This window comes from Cotesia typhae, unplaced genomic scaffold (assembly GCF_013202065.1).
Source record: "Cotesia typhae breed Kobodo isofemale line unplaced genomic scaffold, CoteBio_Ctyphae contig_83, whole genome shotgun sequence".
Classification (NCBI taxonomy): domain Eukaryota; kingdom Metazoa; phylum Arthropoda; class Insecta; order Hymenoptera; family Braconidae; genus Cotesia; species Cotesia typhae.
Genome location: NW_027423769.1, coordinates 61,515 through 86,436, shown reverse-complemented (window position 1 = coordinate 86,436; position 24,922 = coordinate 61,515). Strand labels below are relative to the sequence as shown.

At 27.9% G+C, this 24,922-nt stretch overlaps 1 protein-coding gene across 1 annotated transcript in view; it reads left to right on the top strand.

Annotated features, from left to right (window-relative positions):
- The window catches only part of Kug (FAT atypical cadherin kugelei), a 98,576-nt gene that overhangs the window by 28,545 nt on the left and 45,109 nt on the right, over positions 1–24,922 (top strand). Inside the window, 2 exon segments of the mRNA XM_074252153.1 lie at positions 2,884–4,020; positions 4,106–6,951. Of these exon segments, the coding sequence (XP_074108254.1) occupies positions 3,017–4,020; positions 4,106–6,951 (3,850 nt within the window). The 5' untranslated portion in view covers positions 2,884–3,016.

Here is a 24,922-nt window from a genome sequence, read left to right as displayed (position 1 = left end):
CGATTAACCTCGTAGAGAGAAGAGTACCAACTATATAACTGTATGTATTAGTATAGATATGGCCCCGAGTTTGCCAATCCACACAAGTGGATATGTCGAGACAATCTCTGTCTCAGTCTCTATTCTGTATGCTCTGTATATACTTATATATCCATGTCTATACATACTACATACATTACATACATTACATATACGATTATAAGGGGCACAACCTAAATAAGAGTGAGAGTGAGAGTTAACTTAACTTGAGATATGATATGATGATGACGCGACATTAATTTTTTTTTTTTTTTTTTTTTTTTTTTTTCATGATATTGCTGAATAGAATGGTTGACAGTTATGGAGACATTATCGACAAATTTAACCTTTTTATCTATTATTTTATTTTTTTAATTACTCACCGGCTGTTTAATCATAATATAATATCAAGCAATCATTGTTATAATTAAATGTTTTCCATTTCAAAAATTAGTTTCACGTTTTCCATTACAACAATGCCTGTTGAATTAAACGTTGAATCCACTCAAGCACAATTTCAAATTGTAAATACAAACATAAATATATATATATATTTAACATACGTTGATTATTTAACACTGAATTAAAAATTGTAATTATCAATCATGCCGGGTAAATATTATTGAAAGAAAAACAAATCTTTTGTTGGTAAAATTTATTACATTTAGTAGTTAATATTACTTAACAACTGTTTAAACCAACTAGTTTATAATTTTATAGACTTAATACAACGACTGATAATTAAACTAGACTAAATGCTTGAGATAGTTACATTTAGTTGTAGAGTTGCTGGTCAACCGTCAAACTTTCCTCTTACTAGTTAACTTGTATAGAAGCAGATTATATTTATATACATGTGTAAACGTCAGCATTTTTTTTTTTCTTTTATGTTAAACTAATGAAAAATTAATAAATATGTATACCCTTAGTCATCCATACCATAACAGAAATGGTCTGTTAAATTAAAGCCTCTATAGTTACAACAGATATATATTTTAATTGTCAGTTATTAAGTTATATACTATAGTTAATTGCTGATTGGAATAATTATACACATTAATTATTGTTGAATAAAAAATAATTTAAAGAATATTTTTTAAAAGTATAAAATTAGTCTAAATTTTAAATTGATAAAATATGTACCACCCCAGATGATCAGAATGAGAAACCCTTCGGGCCCTGGGGGCAAGGTTCTTAAAAAACGTGTAGTAGGTTCTTCAATACCAAGTATTGTGTATGTCTCGCGAGCTGGTTAAATATTCAAAACACACAGAGGCAGCTGCGTCTCATCGTCTGTACATGTTATGCTGCTCATTGCATTTAAAAAGCTGAGTTGAGTAAAAAAATTTATACATGAATATATCCGTGATTTATTTTCAAAATGTACTTTTACTAGGATTATTTCACATAGGATGATAATAATAATGTAATTTGTTTTCTCTGTAAAAAAAAAAATTGAAATAAGGGGAATAAGGTCATCGAAAAATAGCAAGTCATTAAAATTGAATGAATTGTATTCACGGAACACACCTATACATGTACATACGTATAAAATAACATATGAAGAGGATAGAATCAGCAGAGAAATAAATTTGTTGACTCACCTTAGATACCTTAAGCATATTATATCTTTTAGGGCAAGGCTTGTTCAGCTGCATACTGCATGCTGCATGCTACATGTTACATGCTACATGCTACATGCTACATGCTACTGCTCCTCCAAGCTATCTTATATCATAATCATATTTATAAATATATATTTCATTCTTATACTCAGCAAGTCTGTCTTCAACAGGTGTGCTCGAGTTGCGCAGTCTCAAAAAATTTAATGGTGGTTAAGAAGTTCAAAAGCTACCAAGGTGATCATAATATGGCCATCACTGCGTATAATTATTTTTCCGCTTGAATATCCCGTACAGTTACACTAGTTTAAAGATCCATATTTTTTTTTTTTTTTTTTTTACTTCATGTCTTTGTGTCGTATAATTATTTTTTGTTCAAGCGTAAATTTTATTAATTAAAATAATATCTAGAATAAATGAGTATAAATTGGAGTGTCTTTTATTGAAATAATATTAAATGTGAGTTTAATTTTTTTTTTTTTTTTCAAACATAGTAATAGTAATATAATAACAATCACATAATGAAAGATCATTGAATAAAATGAAATTTATTTAAGTGGAAACGATTGAAATTGACATTCTTGTTGGACAATAGAACTCTTTAAAAGCTCGACAATTCATTTCAGACAAGCAATTATTTTAATAAATTTCATTTGAAATTTAGTATAGTATTTAATAGAAAAAAGTAAAACTAAATAATTTCTAAAAAAAAAAAAAAAAAAAAAAAAAAAAAAAAAAAAAAAAAAAGACATTTTTGATTAATTTGTTTTTAGTATTGACTACCAAATATGTATGTAATTACTTAACGATTACGCTAACTTGTTTTAGTTAAACGGTATATTACGTTTGAGTATTTACTGACAATCCCTAACAACCTAACAACCTAACAACGGAATTTGTTTGAAATTTCAACTATCAAAGAGTTTCGTAAGACTAAAATATATACTATTGGTGGATTGGTAAAAACAAATGATTTCGAGGTGGTGAAGAAATGAGAAAGCGGCAAAGAGCAATTTAGTTTAAAATTGCAATAAAATGCACAGCAATTATTCTAATATCGTTTGTAATTATCTACAGCAATAATAAACCTAAACCTAAATACAAATGATCGTTTAGATAATTTCAATACGAATTTACATGAGCATTATTGAAAAATATAAAACTCTAATTAAAATATTTTTTAACTATTTTAATAATAAAATTTATTAAAATTAACAAAAATGTGTGTGTTTTTATGTTCCAGGTGAAACAAATAATAATTGTAATTATTATTATTATAATCATCAGTATAATAACAGGAATAGCAAAACAATAGCAAAAGAATAAGTTTGATGAGAAGTGGATGTGCAGTGGAATAGGAAGGATGAGCTAGCAATATGTGGAAGAAGCATAATCGGGGTGGCAAGTCCATCTGGTCATGGATGTGGATGTGGATGTGGTTTATAGCGGCTACCGTTGGCTCAGCATCTACCGGTGGTCATATCAATTCGTTAGACTCAAATGATCAAAAGATAGAGCCAGATATTCCAATAACGAGAATAGAAACAGTTAATCATGCTTCGATATTTCACAAAAATCATAAAAATAAAAATAATAAAAATAATCATCACAATATAAATAATGAAATAAATTATTTGAAATTTAGTAAGAGTCAATATAATGTAACAATACCAGAAAATTCAATTGGTAAAACATATGTTTCTTCATCAGATAATGAAAAAATCGGTATAAAGTTACCTTATTCTTTGTCATCAGTATCATCGATAAAACGGCATCAGATAGATATTAAATATCGTATTGTCGGTGGCGATCGTGATAAATTATTTAAGGCTGAAGAGCTTACAGTTGGTGACTTTTGTTTTCTCTTGATAAGGACTCGTACCGGTAATGTTGTGGTATTAAATCGAGAGCGTAAAGATCGCTATGTATTACAAATTCGTGCAACATGGACATGGCGAAATTCACTGAGTAAAAGTAGTGGTGGTAGTAGTAGTAGTAGTAGTAGTAGTAGTAGTAGTAGTAATAATAATAATAATAATAACAAAACAGGAGAAACTTTGAAAGCTTTAGGGGGTTTAAGTGGTTTAGGTATTTTAGGAGCTTCAGAAGCTTCAGGAGCAACAATTGTTCACCAAGAAACTGAAACAACAGTGATTGTTAATGTATTGGATACAAATGACTTAAATCCGTTGTTTGTACCTAATGAATATATAGAGACAGTTACCGAGGATACACCATTGCATAAAAGTATCCTAAAAGTTGTAGCTGAAGATGCTGACTTGGGAATAAATGGGGAAATATATTACAGCTTTGCTGAAGAGACTGAACAATTTGCTGTTCATCCTGTTACTGGGGTCATTACACTTACCAGACCACTTAGGTTAGTATTTTTATTGAATTAATAATAATAATAATAATAATTGATAAATATTTTATTTTAATATAATTTTGTTTATATTTTACAGATACGTAGAACTTGCCATTCACAATTTAATTGTTGTTGCTAAAGATCGAGGTACCCTGGACCGTGGGATCGGGACAATGAGTCGGTCAAGTACCGCTAGGGTTACTATAAGGGTACAACAAGTAAACCTGTATGCGCCAGAAATTTACGTAAATAATTTACCAGATATTGTTGAAAATTCTTATGCCGATGTTTACGCCATAATACGTGTTGTTGACCGAGATGAAGGTATACACGGTGAAATAGCAAGTTTGGATATTGTTGGCGGTGATCCAGATGGTCACTTTAGGGTGAGATCTGGCCACAAGCCTGGTGAATATACTATTGAAATTTTACATGTTATGGACCGGGAAGGAGCAAGACAAGGTTATAATCTTTCATTAAAGGCTATTGATAAAGGTACACCACAGAGATTTAGCCATAAAATAGTACCTGTTCATTTATCTGACACTAATGACAATGCACCTGTTTTTAGTAATGAATTATATCAAGTTGATATTTCTGAAATATCACCTATTAATACACCAGTTATTAAATTAAAAGTAACAGATGCTGATGAGGGTAAAAATTCATTAGTATCATTAGAAATAGTTGGCGGTAATGAAGGTGGTGAATTTAATATAAATGGTGAAACTGGTATGCTTTATACAGCAGTACCACTAGACGCTGAAAAAAAAACACTCTATACATTAACTGTTTCAGCTGTTGATCAGGGTAATACTGGTACACGTAAACAATCATCAGCTAAAGTTAAAATAAATATATTAGATGCTAATGATAATGATCCAATATTTGAAAATTCAAATATCATCATTGAAATAGATGAAAATAAACCAATTGGTAGTAATGTTATTAAATTAATAGCACGTGATAAAGATTCTGGTGAAAATGCTTATATATCATATTCAATAGATAATATTGAAAAAATACCATTTGAAATAGATCCATTTACCGGTTTAATAAAAACAAAACAGGTATTAGATTATGAAACAATGAAACGTGAATATATATTATCAGTACGTGCTAGTGATTGGGGATTACCCTATCGACGTCAAACAGAAATGCAATTACGTGTTAAACTACGTGATATAAATGACAATAGACCGCAATTTGAAAAAATAAATTGTATTGTACGTATATCACGTTTTATACCTATTGGCTCTGAAATTTTAACAGTATCAGCTATTGACCTTGATGCTGGTAATATTATTAATTATCGTATTGAATCATCAAATCAAGAATCATGCTTTTCATTAGATTCTATTTCTGGTGTATTGTCTTCTATTTGTGATTTTACTGAAATAATTGATAATGAAATAAATGTTAATATAACAGCTACTGATGGTACACATTTTGCTGATATAAATAATTTACGTATACAATTAATAAATGTTAAAACAAATTATGGTTCTCAAGATAAAATAATAGACAGTGAAATAATAACAAAAATACCAACAGCAGTAGCAGCAGCAGCAGCAACAACAACAATTAAAACAAAAGTTGGTTTATTTAATTGTCATGATACAGGTGTTGCTAAACGGCTTACAAACGCTATTGAATTAGCTAAAAAAAATAATGAACCATTATTGAATATTAATAATAATAATAATAATAATAATAATAATAATAATAATAATAATAATAATAATAATAATACACCACTTAAATCACGTCGTTATGGTGGTAATGTTCATACACCAGAATTTATTGATTTTCCAACAGAAATAAAAGTTAATGAATCTGTTAAATTGGGTACTACATTAATTCGTATTATCGCTATTGATCGTGATCTTGATTACAATGGTAAATTAATATTTGGTATAACAAGTGGTGATCGTGATTCTGTATTTTCAATAAATCAACAAACCGGTGATTTAAATATTATTGGTTATCTTGATCGTGAAAGAGAAAATGAATATTTTCTTAATATAACTGTTTATGATTTGGGTAAACCACAAAAATCATCATCGAAAATTTTACCAATTATTATTTTAGATGTCAATGATAATCCTCCTAAATTTGAAAAACCTTTGGCAAGCTTTAAAATATCAGAAAATGCATTAAATGGAACAATTGTTTTTCGTGCTAATGCAACAGATAAAGATTTAGGTGAAAATTCTAAAATAAGTTATTCATTAATTACTGAAACAAATGATTTTCGTGTTGATCCAATGACTGGAGTATTGAGTGTTTATGGTAAATTAGATCGTGAAAAACAAGAAATATACGAATTAAAAATACGTGCCAGTGATAATGGTGGTAATAATAATATTGATAATTTACAAACATTATCACTTTATTCAGATGCTCTTGTTCGTATTACAGTTGATGATATAAATGACAATCCACCTAAATTTCCATTATCAAGTTACTCTGTTAAAGTACGTGAGGATATTCCAGTGTCAACGGTTGTTGCTATTATTGAAGCCACTGATCCAGATGAAGGCCCCGGTGGTGAAATCGAATATTTATTGTCAGATACAATGGACACCAATGAAGGTTATTTTAAAGTTGATTTACTTTCCGGTACTGTTAGAACTATAAAAAATTTAGATTTTGAACAGCGTCAAGTTCACACAATAACAATAATAGCTAAAGATCATGGTGAGCCATCACTTTCATCAGAAACTATGGTTATTATTGAAGTTGTTGATGTTAATGAAAATATTCATCCTCCTGTTTTTGATGATTATATTGTTTCAACGAGTGTACCAGAAAATCAACCAGTTGGGACAATAGTTACAACTGTTACTGCTAAAGATCTTGATTCACTGGGTCAAGATTCACGAATTAGTTACAGTATTCGTGGTGGCGATGGAATTGGATATTTTACAATTGACGATCAAGGTTAGTAATCTTTTTTTTTTTTTTTTTAAATATATTTTATATATTGTTTAAATTAAACTAAGCTACACTAAATTCTAAATTAAACTAAAACGGTCATTGAAGCATTGAAGAATAATGGCCCTTTAGAGAGACAAAGTAAAGCAATGATAATAAATTTTGAGGCTGGATGACGCAGCTCGATATCCAGTTATCCAGTTCCACATTTTAGGCGATAAAATATAGCTTACAGAGAAAAAGAGTAAAACTAGTAAAAGGGAAAATTTAAGTGAGATAGATATAAACTAAAAAATAGGCCGAGTTAGGTAACAAGTGTATAGACATGTATAGTATAGACCACGACTACGAATCTGTGTTGTGATTCGGTCATGTCAGTTGACTTTCCCAAGCTATTCAGATACTTAACCACCTCACAACTACTACAACTACTCATTTATTACTAACGATCTACTGTACTTTTATCCAATTCATATAAATATCTAATCTATGGATTATTAATGTTCATCTAATCGGATATAATTTTTAATTTCTTTATCCGTTATTTACTGATGATTATATTTTTATTATGTATGACTTTATTATTATTATTATTATTATTATTATTATTATTATTATTAAAATACTTTCAATTGAATTAATATACGTAATAATTTTTTCGTATTTAAAAAATTTACCGGTTAAACCGGCAAGTCAATTAATTTTTAAAGAGACAACTAAGTAAATATAAATATAAATAACGTACACTGAGTTAAACTTACAACAATACCAACAGAGCGTAATAAACTTTATTTGTGTAGGTAATTTTACATGTGTTCTGTACTATACATATATCTATTTCTATAAATATAAAATAACGTCATTTCCACTACCTTTGCAAATTGAAAAATTTTTCGCCTTATATCCTTTTAATATTATTTTATAATATATAAACTGAATATTCATATTATTTCACGAGATTTCGACGCTTGGAGCATCAAGTACTAGTTATATGACCATCTATACAGCTATGTATGTACAGTATTACACACACTGAAAAAAATAAATATTTTTAAGGGATCTGCCTGGGTGGTAAAACAACAATTAATTCAATCAAGTCATCCAATTATTTTATTTTATTAACCATACAATATTAACAAATATTTGTTGTATATTTGCATAATAATGATAGTTTATGTTTTTATTATTGTATAAAATGCGGGAAAATTGCATCACAGTTTTCTGTGGTGTAAAAACAGTCACGTGACATGTTAATATTTTGACAGCACAAAAAGTGTTGCTGTAGTATATATAGCATGTAGAAGCTAAGACAAATAGATAAAGTTAGAAACTGGAGATAGAAGCATCCTTTATTGCTCGAGGGAGGCTCGACGTCGTACAAGTGCTGTGAATACTGCACGAGGCTTGGAAAAGCTTCTTCTGAGACGAATGTGCTTTTACCGAGACTGCAGCACTGGCAAACTTTAAATAAAAACCTAACATATAAATGACTACCGAATTCATATTAAAATTCGATGATAATTTATTTATTATTTAAATATTCACCGATACGACAATCGATTATCAGTTTATCAATATAATGAATTATTTAAAAAAAAAAAAAAAAAAAAAAAAAAATCAAAAGAGACACCAGTGGATAAGAAGAAGAAGAAGTTTAAAGTTTAAAGTCCTGCGGGCACATAACGTCTAATATGTCTAGCTACCCGGATCCGATCAACGATCCACTACTATAGATTTATGTAATGTATATACATAATATAATATACGCGAACAGTGACCGGATAAGTAAGAAACTCTCAGTTGATATAATATAATATATATAAGGTATAGACGGACGGTGTTACGGTGTTCGTTTGTGTATACTATAGTGGTACTTTTTACACACTCGGTTAGATAGAAAACATGTAACCGGTTTCAGATGCTATTTCAAGCTCATAGGCACATCTCATTTTATACACAGTATATATTATTATTTATTATTAACAATTGAGGAAAAAAAAAAAAAAACAAAAAACAGGTGAAACTAGTTCAATATGTCTATTGCGTTATTTTTATTAAAGCTAAAATTATGAGATATCATTTATCTTTTAAGGAAAAATTTTTAACTGCAAAAAATGTCAATGGTATAACGTATATCGTCTTTCTGATGTATAAACTTTTATATACGGGTGTGCACAAAATAAAAAAAAAAAAAAAAGTTAGATATTCAAAAAGTTCAGGCCCATGGTGGTGGTTGGTTATATATCATCTGCAGATGATAGCATCGTATTGTGAAAAGCATTCGTTTGTATGCATTTATCATATTTCATTCATATACAACATACATATAGTATAGATATGTGTGTATGTTGAAATACTTTGGCATTTTGTGTCTCTTTGACTATTGAATATATATTTTTTCAATTCTGCCTTTGCTATCTATAGTATTCTACATCTGTACCTTTCTTTTATATATCTATATATTGTATATGTATCAATCAAAGTCATACATTATTTTTTTTTTTTTTTTTTTTTTTTTTTTTTTTAACCAATAAGAAATTCACGATCATATTTTCGATAATTTTGATACTCAGTCTATTTAATTTTAAATCACGAATTTTATGAGTAATAGATAAAATAAATAAAAGTAATTGACTATTCAATATTTATCTAACCGAAAAATTTTGATTCTATTAATCAATACAACAATTATACGATAAATGATACCAGTATTATTATTACCTAATATATTATAATATATATAGAGATATTTTTCATATAACAGGAAAATTGTATACCCGAAAATTATTGAGAACTGTCGACTGACCCGGATGGCTGGAAATACCGTATACAATGATAATTGTTATTTTCCAATTAACGACGCGTTGCCGGAGGTGAATACACCTAAAATCAGCTATAGAATATAAAACACACCACGCGCGCTATTCACCCTAACTAATACCGTTTCACTGGCCTTTCTCTACACCCTTATACGACCCGCTCCACGCTTCTCATTTTCATTCATAAAATTAATTTGTTACCATTGTAACCATTGTTACCAGTTATTATTAGCCTACTTTTTTTTTTTTTTTTTTTTCTATTTTTTCTCTTTCAATGAAAACGCAACTTTTTCAGTGCATTTAATTAACACCAATTCTAAAAAATTTTTTTAATTAAATACGAAAAGTAAACTATATCAAATTGTAATGGCTAGTTTTTAATATTTAAATAACTGTGGTGTACGTTTGATGATAAAACTTGGTAAAATTAAATATAAATATTAGGTTTAGTTATCTCAAAGTATTAGAGTACACAGATATGGAGAGAGGTAGTGACGACGACAACAACAACAACAACAAGTTATATGTGAAGGAGGAAGTTTAAGAGTTGTAGAGGCGTTTTTCCTCTATACTACTATCCTGTATCTACAGATTTATACAAGTTGTACACATATCTAAACCCCTCAAATAGAGCCCAAATAGTACAGGGTTCAAAACTAAAACTTTGAGAATAGAGAATAGAGAATAGAGTAAAAGCTATTTTATCGTATATATATACAAACAGTAGATAGAGAGGCAGTAACCACTTTATGCTTGAATCTATGGCTATGACTGTTCTCTACTCAACTCTACCGGTGATGTGGTTGAAATTTTGGCGAGTTCGACCCGAGCCACCGAAGCTATTGCACACACCACACTCTAACATTATACGGAAACATTTCGAATTATAAACAAGTAGAATAGAACCTTATATGACCACCGAGTGAACCACCGTACCACCGAATCTCCGCAATCCTTGATTTATATAGCAATAACGTTACTTTTACAATTATGATTTAATAAAATAATAAATCTATCATTTTTCATGTAATATTCAGATAAACTTTAAATGCCAAAAGACCAAGAAAACCTATTACAATAAAATAAATAATAACTTTTGTTGTATGTTATGAGTAAATTATAAAGCTAAATACTTGTATAAAAGTAAATTGAGAATTAATTTTGTGAATTCAAATGAATTTTATGACAAAATTGGGCAGTCGAGTGAAATAAAAAGAAAACGATTTAAAAAAAAAAAAAAAAGGCGTAGACATAAAAAAATTAAATCGAGGTGTTGAAAACATCGAGGCAGAAACATTGAGTTGAACTCTCGGCTGAAAACGCGCAGTAGTACCTAGCTCGGCGTTGCAATACCAGCCGGCAATCGCGATTTATCACTGCGAAAATACGACTAGACGTAAAACGAATTATTCCCTTGAGTTTTTCAGCTGGCAATGGAATCGTACTGGGCTTCTTTTTTTTTCTTCCATTTTTTTTTTTTTCTCATTTCTTTTCACAGAGATTATACTTGGAGTGGCCGCGACACCGACCGAGCAACTTTTAAACTAGGTGACAGTCTACTTGGGATACCCGTATAGTATAAGCAACTGTATCCGGGTAAAGAAATCTATATAGGTGAAATAATGAAAAAAAGGTCTCTGAGGCTCTAAGACGCTAAGGCTCCTCGAAGGTAGTACTACTCCCACTTTAAAAGCTACTGGTGGTATGTCTGGTGTATGTAATTTGGTGATAAAAAGTAAAAAATAAAAATGTCACCCTGGTACTCAGCGTAAGATGTAATGTGGTGTCTTTATCAATGACTATGTCGATTGGAAAAAGTCGATAAAATAAATCCTGTGGTGGTAGTTTTAAAGTGTATAGGGATACGAGAAATTCGTAACACACTATATATCCAATTCAATGATATATATATATATATATATATATATATATATATATATATATATAAAAAACTACATACATGTTTGTGTATATGTGGGTTTGCGGACTATTTAGTTGGTAGTGGTCCCACAGCCAGAGTTATGGTGCCGTAGATCAAGTCTATTCGGTCGCATTTTGAAATGTGTAATCAGCGGTTATGATTTATCACATGTTCCGATTGTTATCCTTGTATCTCGTTTACTCACTCTATAGACTGTGTTACGATTTGTTTTACCCATTTATTTTTTTTTTCTTTTTTATTTTTATTATTTATTACAATCACTTTGTTAACAATTTATTTATTATTTTATAATGATATTTAATTAAAAACAACCCCTACTAGACCTAATAGCTGTTATACACTTGTAAATATTTTAATTAAAGATATTTATTTAAATTAATCTAGAATTGTGTTTATACTTGAAAGTTTATAATAATAATAATAATAATAATAATAATAATAATAATAATAATAAGTGGAAAAAAAAAAATTATTCATTAAATAAATTTAATTTAAAAAAATTATTTTAACTTAATTAATAGAGTTTAAGAGTATCTATTAATACACCTTGTGTATTTCGTTCTCCGGTATTATTTGACAACCATTAATTAGAATTTTATAATATAATGCTCATATTAAATACATACACAAGTAAACGTACGTACGTGATTTTTCATATTCGACAGTAACAAAGTAAAGTATAATAATAATAATAATAATAATAATAATAATAATAATAATATCGCATCGTATCGGAAGTTTGTGTTTTTTTTTTTTTTTTTTTTTTTTTCCCTATTTTTTTCCCCCAGTCAGCTAAAGCAAAAACGGTAAAATGAAAATATTTACTTTCAATAGCAAAGTGGATCGATGAATAATAATAATAGCAATAACATTTATAACCAACATATCAAAGCTACACACCGAATAACTCACATCTATAAATATTTATGTAATTTTGTCCGTGTGTCGTTATTATGTATAATTTCAGAGCGTAAATAGGATTTTAAATAAATTTCTTGACAGAAATTATTATTGTTTTACCCGTTAATATGTATATTAATGTGTCTTTCATACTATTTATTCTTTAAAGATTATTCTATCAGATGATTAAGACAGATGAAATGTAGTAAAAGATGGGAGCTGGGACAATCACATAAGCTTGGTAAAGCTCTCTCGGGGGTTTATATTTTTTTCATTTTTTGGTCTGTTTTTTGTGAGAAACAATCACAAGATGGTGAAATTTATCAACTTGTGTGAATTATGAATCAACAAAAAAATAAATGAAATAAAAATGAATAATAAGTAACCCAAGGGACACCAAAAATGTAAAAGGTGCTATAAAAATAGTCAATCACTCTATAGAAAATAGAAAAAAAATGATAATATATTTTAATCATAATAGAAATAAAGATTAAAATTAATAAAAAATTATTAATAATTTTCTGCGTTAGTCAGATTTGTGTTAAAAAAAAAAATATAATTATGTTCACTCTGCAATTTAACTCTTATATCTCGAGAGAGCTCTGTTTAAATTGCTACCATGATTAAAAGTGTATTTACTTTATTTTAATCTTTCGTACCGGAATATTTTTTTTTTTTTTCTATTTATTATTTTAAATTACGTAATAATTATTTTTAATAAAATTTATTTAAACATTGATGATACGATAAAAAATGTAAAATTGTTGATGTTTTTATATTTTTGTAAATACAAAAACTAGTGAATAATTTTTTAAATTTATTTAATTATTAGTAAATGATAATAATAATAATAATAATTAAAAAAATTTTAGAATTATAATAGTTGATACGAAAAAGCTTTTATGTAAAGTAATGTGTGTACTATAGTGTTGTACGGTTTTTTTTTTTTTTTTTTTTTTTTTTTTAATGCTCGTTTCAATCACAAGTGATCGAAAGCGATTCATTCTCGATTCATTGTTACAAGTTATAATATATAGATCGATGTTAAAATGCACTCACCCGACGTCGGGAAATCCGGTCTCTGCATAGAATTTTATTCTGGCGAATCGAAAAGAAAACTGTAACATGAAAAAAATAGAAAAAAATTTACATAGACTTGTTTTTTTTTTTTACGAATGATTTAGAGGTGAAATTATTGAAAGGAAAAATCAATGTTGAAAGGTATTGAAATATTTGGGTAAAAAATATAATGGAATATAAAAATGTAGAATTGTTAAAGTAGTAACAATGAGTTGGCAAGCTGACGAGTTAACTATTTAGCAGAAGGGGGAGTTATTAAGTGTCTGATGAATGAATCAATTAAGCGTCAGCATAAAGTGCACCAGTAGTAGCAACAGCAACTAAGAAGGTGGTGGTTGTATTTTTAACGAGACCAAGTAAAGGCGATATCGATCATCGGCAACGCCCCAATTACTTTGAACGTCTTTGATCTCTTCTTCCTTATGCTAGAGCTGATAAACTGATAACATTCTACCACCATCAGCCAAGAAACCGTTCACTTTGCTTTTACTATCTTTTTATTTTTACTGTCCTCAATATTTCATGCGTTATAAATTATTAATCCATATACGCCAAAATTAATAATTAATTAACTTTATATTATTATTATTATTATTATTATTATTATTATTATTATTATTGATAGGTAGAAAAGCACTTAACACAATAGTTAGATTTTATCAATTGCCGTTAAGTGATACATGATGAAAGACAAAATGATATATTATTATTATATTTAATACTCATCCGTAAATTAAATCTATCTAAAATTTAAATACAATTTGTTACTGGATTTACTGAGCTCAGTTTTATCTTAAATATCTTAAATATTAATTATAAATAATTATTATAATTGAAATTTAAACTAAATGTTATTTAATAAAAAAAAGCCAAATTAATAATTATAAATTAAATTTATAAGTCAATGGATAAATTTAAAATTCTTTAACCATAGTTGACTGGTCTACTTTAGTTCCCCACTATATAACCATTGAACTGAGTTGAGAATTATAATTATCTGTTCAGGTGGAATAGGAAAATCTGTTTATCATAGCAGTGCAGCATTGCAGCATTGCAGCAGGTGGATCTTAAAAATCCTTAATATCTCATATATTATTATATACTACAGTTGTTAAATTATAATTAATTTTTTTTTTTTTTTTTTTAAGTATAGATAGATAAATATATTATTTTGAAAGTAAATAATTTTGAAAAAGCACAAGGGTAGTATACTTTGTATGGTAAATAAGTAAACTTTTAGCAGTACTTATACCAGTACAAGAGCATACACTATGTATAATATAATATAACCATAGAGCACAAGCTTGTATGATTAAGTTATCTGTCAAGCAAATATTATTAATTCTGAGGTAGTTTCCTCTACCGATGGACAACCATTACATTATTCTCTTATGTCAGTTTGCGTTTATATAACGTATATAACGTATATAACCTACCTGATCCAGTATGGCTATAGTGTAGTGTATACACTATAAGTATCCTAGCTACCATAAGTTGTCCCCTTCCTAGTATTTCAACCAAAACAACAAATTCTACCACTAATTTGCACTATCATTTATTTAAATCAAAATTTTATCCCAATATGACTTTAATAAATTATATAATTCTTCATATACTCTATAAAATAATATCTGGCGGTTGTTTAATTAATTATTTAATGACAAAAGTATTTTACTTAATATTATTATTATTATTTTTTTATTCTTTTTTTCCAACGTAAATGTTGATACAGGTAAATAAAAATATTTTCCAATAAATATTAATACAATATAGTAGAATAATAATAAAAATAAAAATGAAATTCTATATAAACCGCTATCGATTTCATTTTTCCTGGGATGTAAATAAAAAACACTGTTTGATTTTCATTTGATATGCCGTTTATCATTTATAAAGATTAAATTTTTTATTATCAATGTTTTATAAAATAATAAATTACACAGTTTTCGTTAAACTGTTAGATATATTATTAATAATAGTTTAAACATTGGAAAACAAGATGAGTAAAGCATTGCTTAAGTTGTGTGAATAAATTTCAACTCGGTAATGCGCGTATAAATATTGCGTAATTTTTGTCAATATTATTTTAATTATTTACTCGAATATTTTAAATAATTAATCTCGTGGTAGGATTACCAACGCTATAATATAATTTATATGAATATATTAATATAACTGTTTTAAAATTAAATTTAACAATATTATTTCAAATAATTTATTATTTTTTTTTTCTTAATTATCACGTTTATTGATGTATATATATATATATATATATATATATATATATATATATATATATATATATATATATATATATATATATATATATATTTATTATATTTATAGATATAAGTACATTAACATTTTGTTTAATTAAGTGACTTTAATTCAGTAATAAATACTTATCTTATCTAATGACACCTGTCCATTGATAAACCCATATTAATGAGTGTTGACGGTTAATTATCATTTCCATAAAATTAATTAACATTTGATTTTTTTTTTTTTTTTTTTAACTATATAGAATAATCTATTATTTCATCTCCTCGTGTTAACAATTGAATTTATATTTTATTTTCAACTCATATAGCTTACTCAATTAATGCATATACTCGATTATTCAGGTTATTCAATCAACTTTTATTTTTTTCGATGTAGTGAATGGCAGTACTTTGCTGGAATTTAAATCGATTTTTAATTTTAAAATAACAATATGTTGAAAACAAAAAAAAAATATTCACGTAAATAATAAATATATTTGGACTAATAATGCATATTTTCAATTAATCTATTATTTAAACTTATGATTATTATTTTGAATTTTTAATTGAAAATGATCGTAAACCCTAAATAAAATATTAACAAATTAAATATCGGATGTAAAAAAATATACGCATCAAGGATTTAAACTTTCGACTATTTGATGAAACAAATAAAAACGCATTAATATATTTCATAAAAATAAAAAATAATATTTCAAAAGTATGAGCAATAGAGAAATAAATAATTTAAGATAAAATAAAAAATAAAAAAAGGAAAAAAAAAACTTGTCAATTGAGTCGTGAACAAGTTGATTGTAGCAAAAAAAAAAAAAAAAAATTAAACTGACATCGTGTTTCGGATTTTCGGTTATTCGACTATTTGACTATTTGACTATTTAACTACTCGAATATTCGGATATTCAGATACTCGGATATGTGGTTTCCAATTTTTGGGATAGTACATTTAAACGTTTTAACTGGAAGTAAGCGCGTCAAATAAAGTTCTAGTACATGGAATGTTCTAGTAGTTGGTGAATATATAGTAAATATAGTGGATACTATAGGTATTAGAGTGATGAGTGATGAACAGAGAGAGAGAGAGAGAGATAAGCTAGAGAATTAGAAGAGTACAAGAGTACAGATGAAATAGAAGGTAACGAAGGGATCATCGAAGCGTGCTTCTATGGAACCTTTTCATTTCATTTCCACGAATCACAAAGCTTTACTCAATTTGTATCGAGCAACTGACACGTACTCTTCCGGATATTTACATACACATGTACACAAGCATACAGTGTTAGCCTGAACTATTTTACCGATTGCCTTTCGTTCTTTAACCTTTTAAAAAAAAAAAAAAAAAAAAAAAAAATAAATTCTAATGCATACCACCTAATCGCACCGCAATATGTGACTGCAGTGACGTTACATTTCATTTTTTTAATTTAATTATTTCAAATTTTAACCTATAATATTAAAATAAATATAATAAAATGACAAAAGGGAAGTTAATAGTTTAGTGTCAAAATTAGGGAATTTAGAGTATGCGACGATATACATGGATAATAATTTAATAATTTATATTATGTACATAGATTTTAAACGTATTAAATATTAAATATAACGTTTTTGAGTAATGAATGTAATAAAAATAATAAAAATAAAAAATAGCAAAAGTACTGGAGGTACTACTATTTTCACTTGGTAGTGAATGGATATAGTGGGTAGATAGAAACAAAAAAAAAAAAAAAAAAAAATAGAGGCTGAAAATTACATCGAGTCTCTAAGTCTCTAGGCTGTATACGTAAGCTCGTTAAATTTATTCGCTTTTTCGCGTTTTTCCCGTTCTCAGATCACGTGTTTAAGAGGAGATCGCTAACAGCTGGTTTTAAGACAAGTCTTCGATAAATTTAACAGGATAAATTAATTTGTAATCAGTGTATGCCTTGATATAACAGTGTACGGATGAGGTAACAGTATTACAGTGTTTATACTCACACCTACACATATCACTACTCAACGCTCAATGCTCAATGCTCACCACTCACCACTCACTACTCAGCGCTCAACTAAACGCCCAACGTTAAATGCTCCCAACTAACGGCTCGTATAGGTATACATATTCGTTACTAGTATATACCATTAAAAGTCTGTGTTTGTACTCGTTCATGTGATTTATAAGCACACGTTTACGCTTTGTGTAATTTAATTGTTCACGAGTGTGTACAAACGTTAATTATAAATTTTTAATAAATAAGCAGCTTTAAGAAAATGATTTTTTCGAAAAATATTCAACAAAAAAGATTATTTTTCATTTATATAATATCTAAAATCCAAGAGAAGATTATATAGTAACACATATGGAGAATTTTGATTAAGTTAAGAGTTAAAATCCGATAATTACAATTCACTTTGAAAAGTAAAGGAGTAGCATAAAGCATGGCTTATGCAATGGGTAACGAAACGTAAATGTAGCTCACTATATATAAGCTCAGTAAAAGCTCATGGTATAAACTGTAAACTGAAAATACAGAGAATCTATATAGAAGGATGAGTCTTTCAATATGACCGCAGGAACCGGAAATAGTGTGACATTGTCCCCTGAGGTTTCATTACATGGCTGGGTTGTCGGGACAAACAGCTAGAGCTATCTATAGTCTAGCTAGGACCAACTACGATTTCTACCATCTACCATCTACCATCTACCTCGGTATTACAGACGGATGGTCCCTTGCTGCCACTACCTTCACCCTTCCATTCTCTCGATGCTATACTATTTCAATCCCAACTTCCAGTCACTAGTCTTTCTCGCTTTCGTTATTTTGCAGACCACTGATTCTATATATATATATATATATATATATATATATATATATATATATATATATATATATATATATATATATATATATATATATATATTACTAATATCTTCAATCTTTTATCTCATTCTCATATCACACTACACAGGAATTGCTCCATGTTGTGAAACTTAAATCCTCCAGGATTACTACAGTATGTGTTTACCCTAAATTCGAGACTTTATGCGAGAATTAAATTTATACAACAAAATTTAATTCCAATTGTCCTTTATTTATAGATTCAAATATTTCTCACCACTTTCATCTAAAATAAAAAAAAAAAAAAAAAAAAAAAAAAATAAAAAAGAAGAATATCACAAAATTTGGATATTCCACATACGCCTACATACTTAAGAGCATCTATTTATACAGTATAATATAATATAATATAACATAACGTATGTGAATAAGGAGCACTTGCTCGTTGAGTAATTCCGACATTGAGTGTTCTGAGCATCTAAACCAGTAATGTAACTAGGATAAGGAAACTATCCTCAAGTATAAAGAAGCTTCTTTGCACACTCAAGTACAGTATCATTATGTATAAAATAATTATAATGATAACTCAACTATATTTTAATTAAAAAGGAAAAAAAAAAATTCAACGATTTATTTGTATTGTATAGTGTGTAAAAAATAATACTTACAACTTTTTATAATGTAAAACATAAAAAAAAAAGGTGGTATTTCTTTTTCTTTTGTACCATGAGAGATTTAATATACTTGTGCCAGGTTTACTGACACCCATATAAATGCAATCCATATATAAATATATACATATATAATAAAATGACGATGAGGGTAAAGGATGTAGAGAACGTGGAGTACGTAGAGTACGTGGAGGAAATTGAGGAGTAAAAGCTTTGAGTACACGTATTAGGTCTCAAGGAGGAAACGAGTTTAGCATTGCTGTAAACCAAGAGGAGACTATTTTTTTTTATTTTTTTATTTTTTTTTTATTTTTCTTTACTCTTACAGCTTATCTATAGTATTGGGTGCTATGCTGTTTAAAGCCAGAGCTCCTAGTATAGAATAGTATAGGATCCTAAGCTCATATCCGATATCATAGTAGAGCTTAGCGTCTGAAACCCACTTTATATTTCGCAGCATAGATGCTGTCAGATCAAAAGCATGTGATATTGTCGGATCGATTATCGGGATTTTACTTTATATTCTTGGCTTACTGTCGCGGAAAAACAATATTTGTTTAATGTTTTACAAATGGTATTACTTTTTTTTGTTTGTTTATTCCAATAAATATAAATATAAATATTGATACTTACTAGATATAACACTATATGTAAAAGATACTTCAACAGTAAATTTTCTTTGACTTTCTTCTTATTTCATCAATTTATTGGAATAATTTTAGCATTCAAGTTATACAAAAGAATTAAATTTCAATTAAAACAATCTTATATAATATTCTAATAAAAAAAAAAATTATGTGAATTCTCATTATAAAGTTCAATATTTGATTAAAATAAAGGCTATAACTAAAAGTACAACAAAAAAATTTTTTTTCTGCTATTATTAATTAACGAAAATGTAATTACAATTTGTAGATAATATACTTTATAGATGTAGATTTGAGTTATTTATTTATTTTGCATTATCCAAAACTTGGAATAAAATGCAGACAGTGAAAAGTTTGATCAGATGGTCGAATTAAAAACCAGCTCGTCAGGAATTAATAGAAAACAAAAACAAAACAAAACAAAACAATTAAAAAAAAAAAAAAAAAAAAAAAAAAAAGAGGTTTCAAACTCTGTAGGATGATGATGATGATGATGATGATAATAATACAGTAGTTGTGAAATAAAGAACAGTGCATGCCGAAAGAAGGAGGAAAAAAACATCAGTACGAGAGAATGAGCTGGAATAAAGTTAGCAGTGAAGGTAACTCGAATGAAAGAGTTTTTTTGGATTTTTTATTTAGTGAGAACAAGGATCCATTGTCGGTGCTGATGAAGAGTTGGCTAGGTGCGAAAAACGGCCCAACACCCAACACAAACTATCCAGTGCCTTTTATTTATTCTATACTTTATCTATGTACCAGTATCACAGTACAGAAAATTACTATATACATACGAATAATATTATTTATAAACACTACTGTAATAGTCAAACTATTATATTAGGTATATTTGCATTAAAATTTATTAGAATTCTTTAAAAAATATTGGAGTATTTAGTAGTACAATTCATAGTTTTAAAATTAAAACACTAACTATGTAAACTAGATAATATTATAGTTATAGATGTATGATATGGAGGATATAGAGGATAGGATGGGACGGGATGATATCAGAGCTTTTTACAATCCTAGAGTGGTAAGTTAGTGGTTATTCCTGTACCAAAGTATCAAAGTATCAAAGTACCCAAGTAGCAAAGTGGTGGTATGCAGATCTCGTGTTCACAGATGGATTTAAGTACCGCGTAATTCAGAGTAGAGCGTAGGTTTAGGTTTCCCTTGGCCTTTTAACGTGACCGTGTTCTTTCTTCCTTTTTTCACTCCTTTCACTCCTTTCGCCCTTTAATCGTTTATCTTTAAGCTTTTCTTCATCATCCCTTTTTTGATTTTTTTAACTTCTCGCTAAGAAAATTTAAAATTAAAAAAAATCGAAGTTATTGATTTTACGACGTTTCTAATTTTTTTTTTTTCTGTTGTTTATTCTCTTTATCGCTTTAATTTCCTTAAAATCTTCTCTCTCTCTCTCTCTCTCTCTCTCTCTCTCTCTCTCTCTCTCTCTCTCTCTCTCTCTCTCTCTCTCTCTTATTATTTTTTTGTTTTCCCAGGCCTCTATCTGATTCTCTTCTTCCTCAAACACTAAACTCTATTCCCAATACTTAAGCACACGTGTCGCGTATAAACCGTTATGGAACGTCATTCCCAGAGAGCTTTCTAGTCACGATCACTCAGATGCTCTGAACGCGTTTAGTTCAGATCGGTGGCTCGACGAACCGGCAAATAACATTGCTTATGACATTACTGTTCTCCATCTTCCATCTTCCATCTCTCTCATATCTTCCGTCTTTATCATTCTTTATTTCATCTATAACATAATCTTCCTCTCTTCTACGCCTCACGTAAAGCTTTATCCACCATTAGACAATAAGACAATAAGATAATAAGACAATAAGAAAAATACTTTTACGCTTTCAAAGTTATATATAGCGGTCATTTAAATAAATATCGATAAAATTATAATAACTAATTGTTGGAAAATTTCATCAAGAAAATAATAATAATAATAATAATAATAATAATCTGATTTATTCCTTTGACTGTAATTATTAGTGATTGCTTATGTACACCTTTAGACTTTAAACTTGACTTAGAATAGCCGTCTTTGATGCGGGGTATTCAATATCTTGTGCCTGCCTTGAGAAATATTATCTTCAGCATAGATATATATTTAACACTGGATAAAATATGATCGATTATATTCTTTGACTTGAATAAATTGAAACTTTTAATTTGTTCCATCAACCATCAATTATTATAATATTTTATTATTATTATTATTATTATTATTATTATTATTATTATTATTATTATTATTCTATTCAGAGCTCTTTACATATTTTTTCTCTATTACTCTATATTTTTACTGGATACATTAAGTATTTGATAACATAAATTTTTGATTGAAAACATGTAGAAATGGAATATTATGATAAATAAAATGATTACATCCCTCTTTACTCCCTCACAGGGACAGGGGGTTTCTTTTCAAGTAAAGTTGCTTGCTACTGCATAATTCAGCTGTACGATTGAAAATGTTTAAGTTTTATTGGGTTATCTTGGTTGTTAGCAATTTACTGGTTCATGACTAATTCTGAAATAAAGTTTTTCTCGGATAAAAAATTTTTTTCAGATTGATCGCAAGGGTTACTTTTTTTTTTTCTTTACGTTTTATTTTTTAAAATAAATTAAAAAATCTCAAGACAGACATAAAAGGACAAGTGTCCTTGTACGGTAGTGCTTTCTGTCGAGGAATATTATCTTTGTAGAATATTTTCCTTGTTCCTTTGTACAATATATTTTTTTTCTTTATTCTTTATCTAAAGTTTTAATACTGAGGCACAAAGAAAAAAATGACAGAAATAGTCACTGAAAGTGTATGAGCTGAATAAAATATGATTTTAGTTTTTCCAAGAGCGACTATACATTGGAGTGTAATGAAGAACAGCGTACGTCTTGGTACCAAGGTTTAATATATATATATAAAGTTAACTTTGTGAAATTATTTCACGGACTGTGACACGATGGATTAACGATCTGTTTCGTCGCAGAAGCACTGAGAATGAAATAAAAGAAAAAGAATCTAGCCTACTGACAAACTTTTAATTTATGCTTTTAACCATCCACCTGTTCACCCATCTACCCAGATATCGTCGAACATTACCAAAATAGTAATAATAAAAAAAGGATATAATACTTGATAATTAATCATGAATGTCGAAGAATTTTAAATGATAAATTTAAAGATTTTTAAGGTTGTATTTAATCCCCATACAGTGGCTCTGCGGAGCTTTTGTGAATCTCAAGCAACTACTAATATAATTTCAGTATATTTTCCATGACAGACTAACACATAATATAAATACAACACACGCCAACGGGCGTAATAACCCCATACCACAGTCGCTCAGTTCCTCAGAGATTATATATTCCTACTATATAAATATAGGAATAGCTAACTCACCATCATGGTGAGTGTCATGGTAACACAACATAGTAAACGTATTTATATGTATTTAGGTTGTACTAAAGAGTGACGTACGCATACAGTATAGTATACAAACATGTAGATATATTTATGCATGTACCTTGCGGTACAGTGCAACGCAGTGCAGTGCCACCGGATATAACGTTATCACTGGTGCAAGATGAACGCGCGCGTTTTGTCATCGTTGATAAAGCCTCGTCTGTCAAAATATACGAATGCATTCATATGCTGAGTAACCATAACGAGAACCGAGTTACTGAGTTTAATATATCCCGATCTTCCTACATACCTTGATATATATATATATATATATATATATATATATATATATATATATATATATATATATATATATATATATATATATATATACAGTATTATTGTATCTATGTTCAACTGTGAAATCATAGTTGTTGCTGTATAAATCGATAGTATTAGTGTTAGTCAGTATACGAATTGGAATATCAACTCTATGTCTATCATATCACCTGTCAAATTACTTATATAAAACGGATACATCCGTTGTCACAAAATATATTTTATCGGATTTACTGGTTTCAAAAATATAACATTTATAACAGTAACCACGGTATTTTTTTTTTTTTTCTCCAAGTATTATTTATTACTGAGAAACCAATTTAAATAATAAAATTAAAGTAGAAATATATTTCTATATAGTTGAGAGTTAAACTTGATATTTGGGAAAATACTAATATAATAATAAAGCAAACATGTCAACCAAACATCAAACGAATATTATATATTTATACTTAATGTAATTTAAAAGTATTAAAAAATAGTTATTAATTATCAAAAATTAATATAAAAACTCTAAAGTAAATTCTCAAAGCAAGGGCTTGTAGAAAAATATAATTAATTAAATTAAAAAATTCTGGACTTGATCCAAGAAGCACCCTGTGATGTAATTAAGTGTGTAGCTAGCACGGAAGGTAGTTGCCAATAATATCCATACAATACATTTAATTTTTATACATTATATTATTTATGTAGTAAGCAACTATTAATAAATATTATAAATAAGTATAATTTGTATAAATTCATCCCATTAACGCTTTTTTCAACCCAAAATTTTCTTACTTTATCTTTTTCATTTAATCAATTTGAATTTAAATAAATTTACATGAACATAATACTCTATTAAAACTTGCTAACTATTTTTGTGAAATAATTAAATTCATGAATTTAAAAAAATTTATTCTGTTTATTAACTTAATTATTGTTGAAACTAATTTTTTTTTTTTTTTTTTTTTTTTTTTTTTTTTTTTTCATAACAAATTTTAGTATAAGCAACGTAAAAAATTAAATTTAACTATTTAAAAAAAAGAATAAGAATTTTTTAATATCGCCTATAAAATAAAAA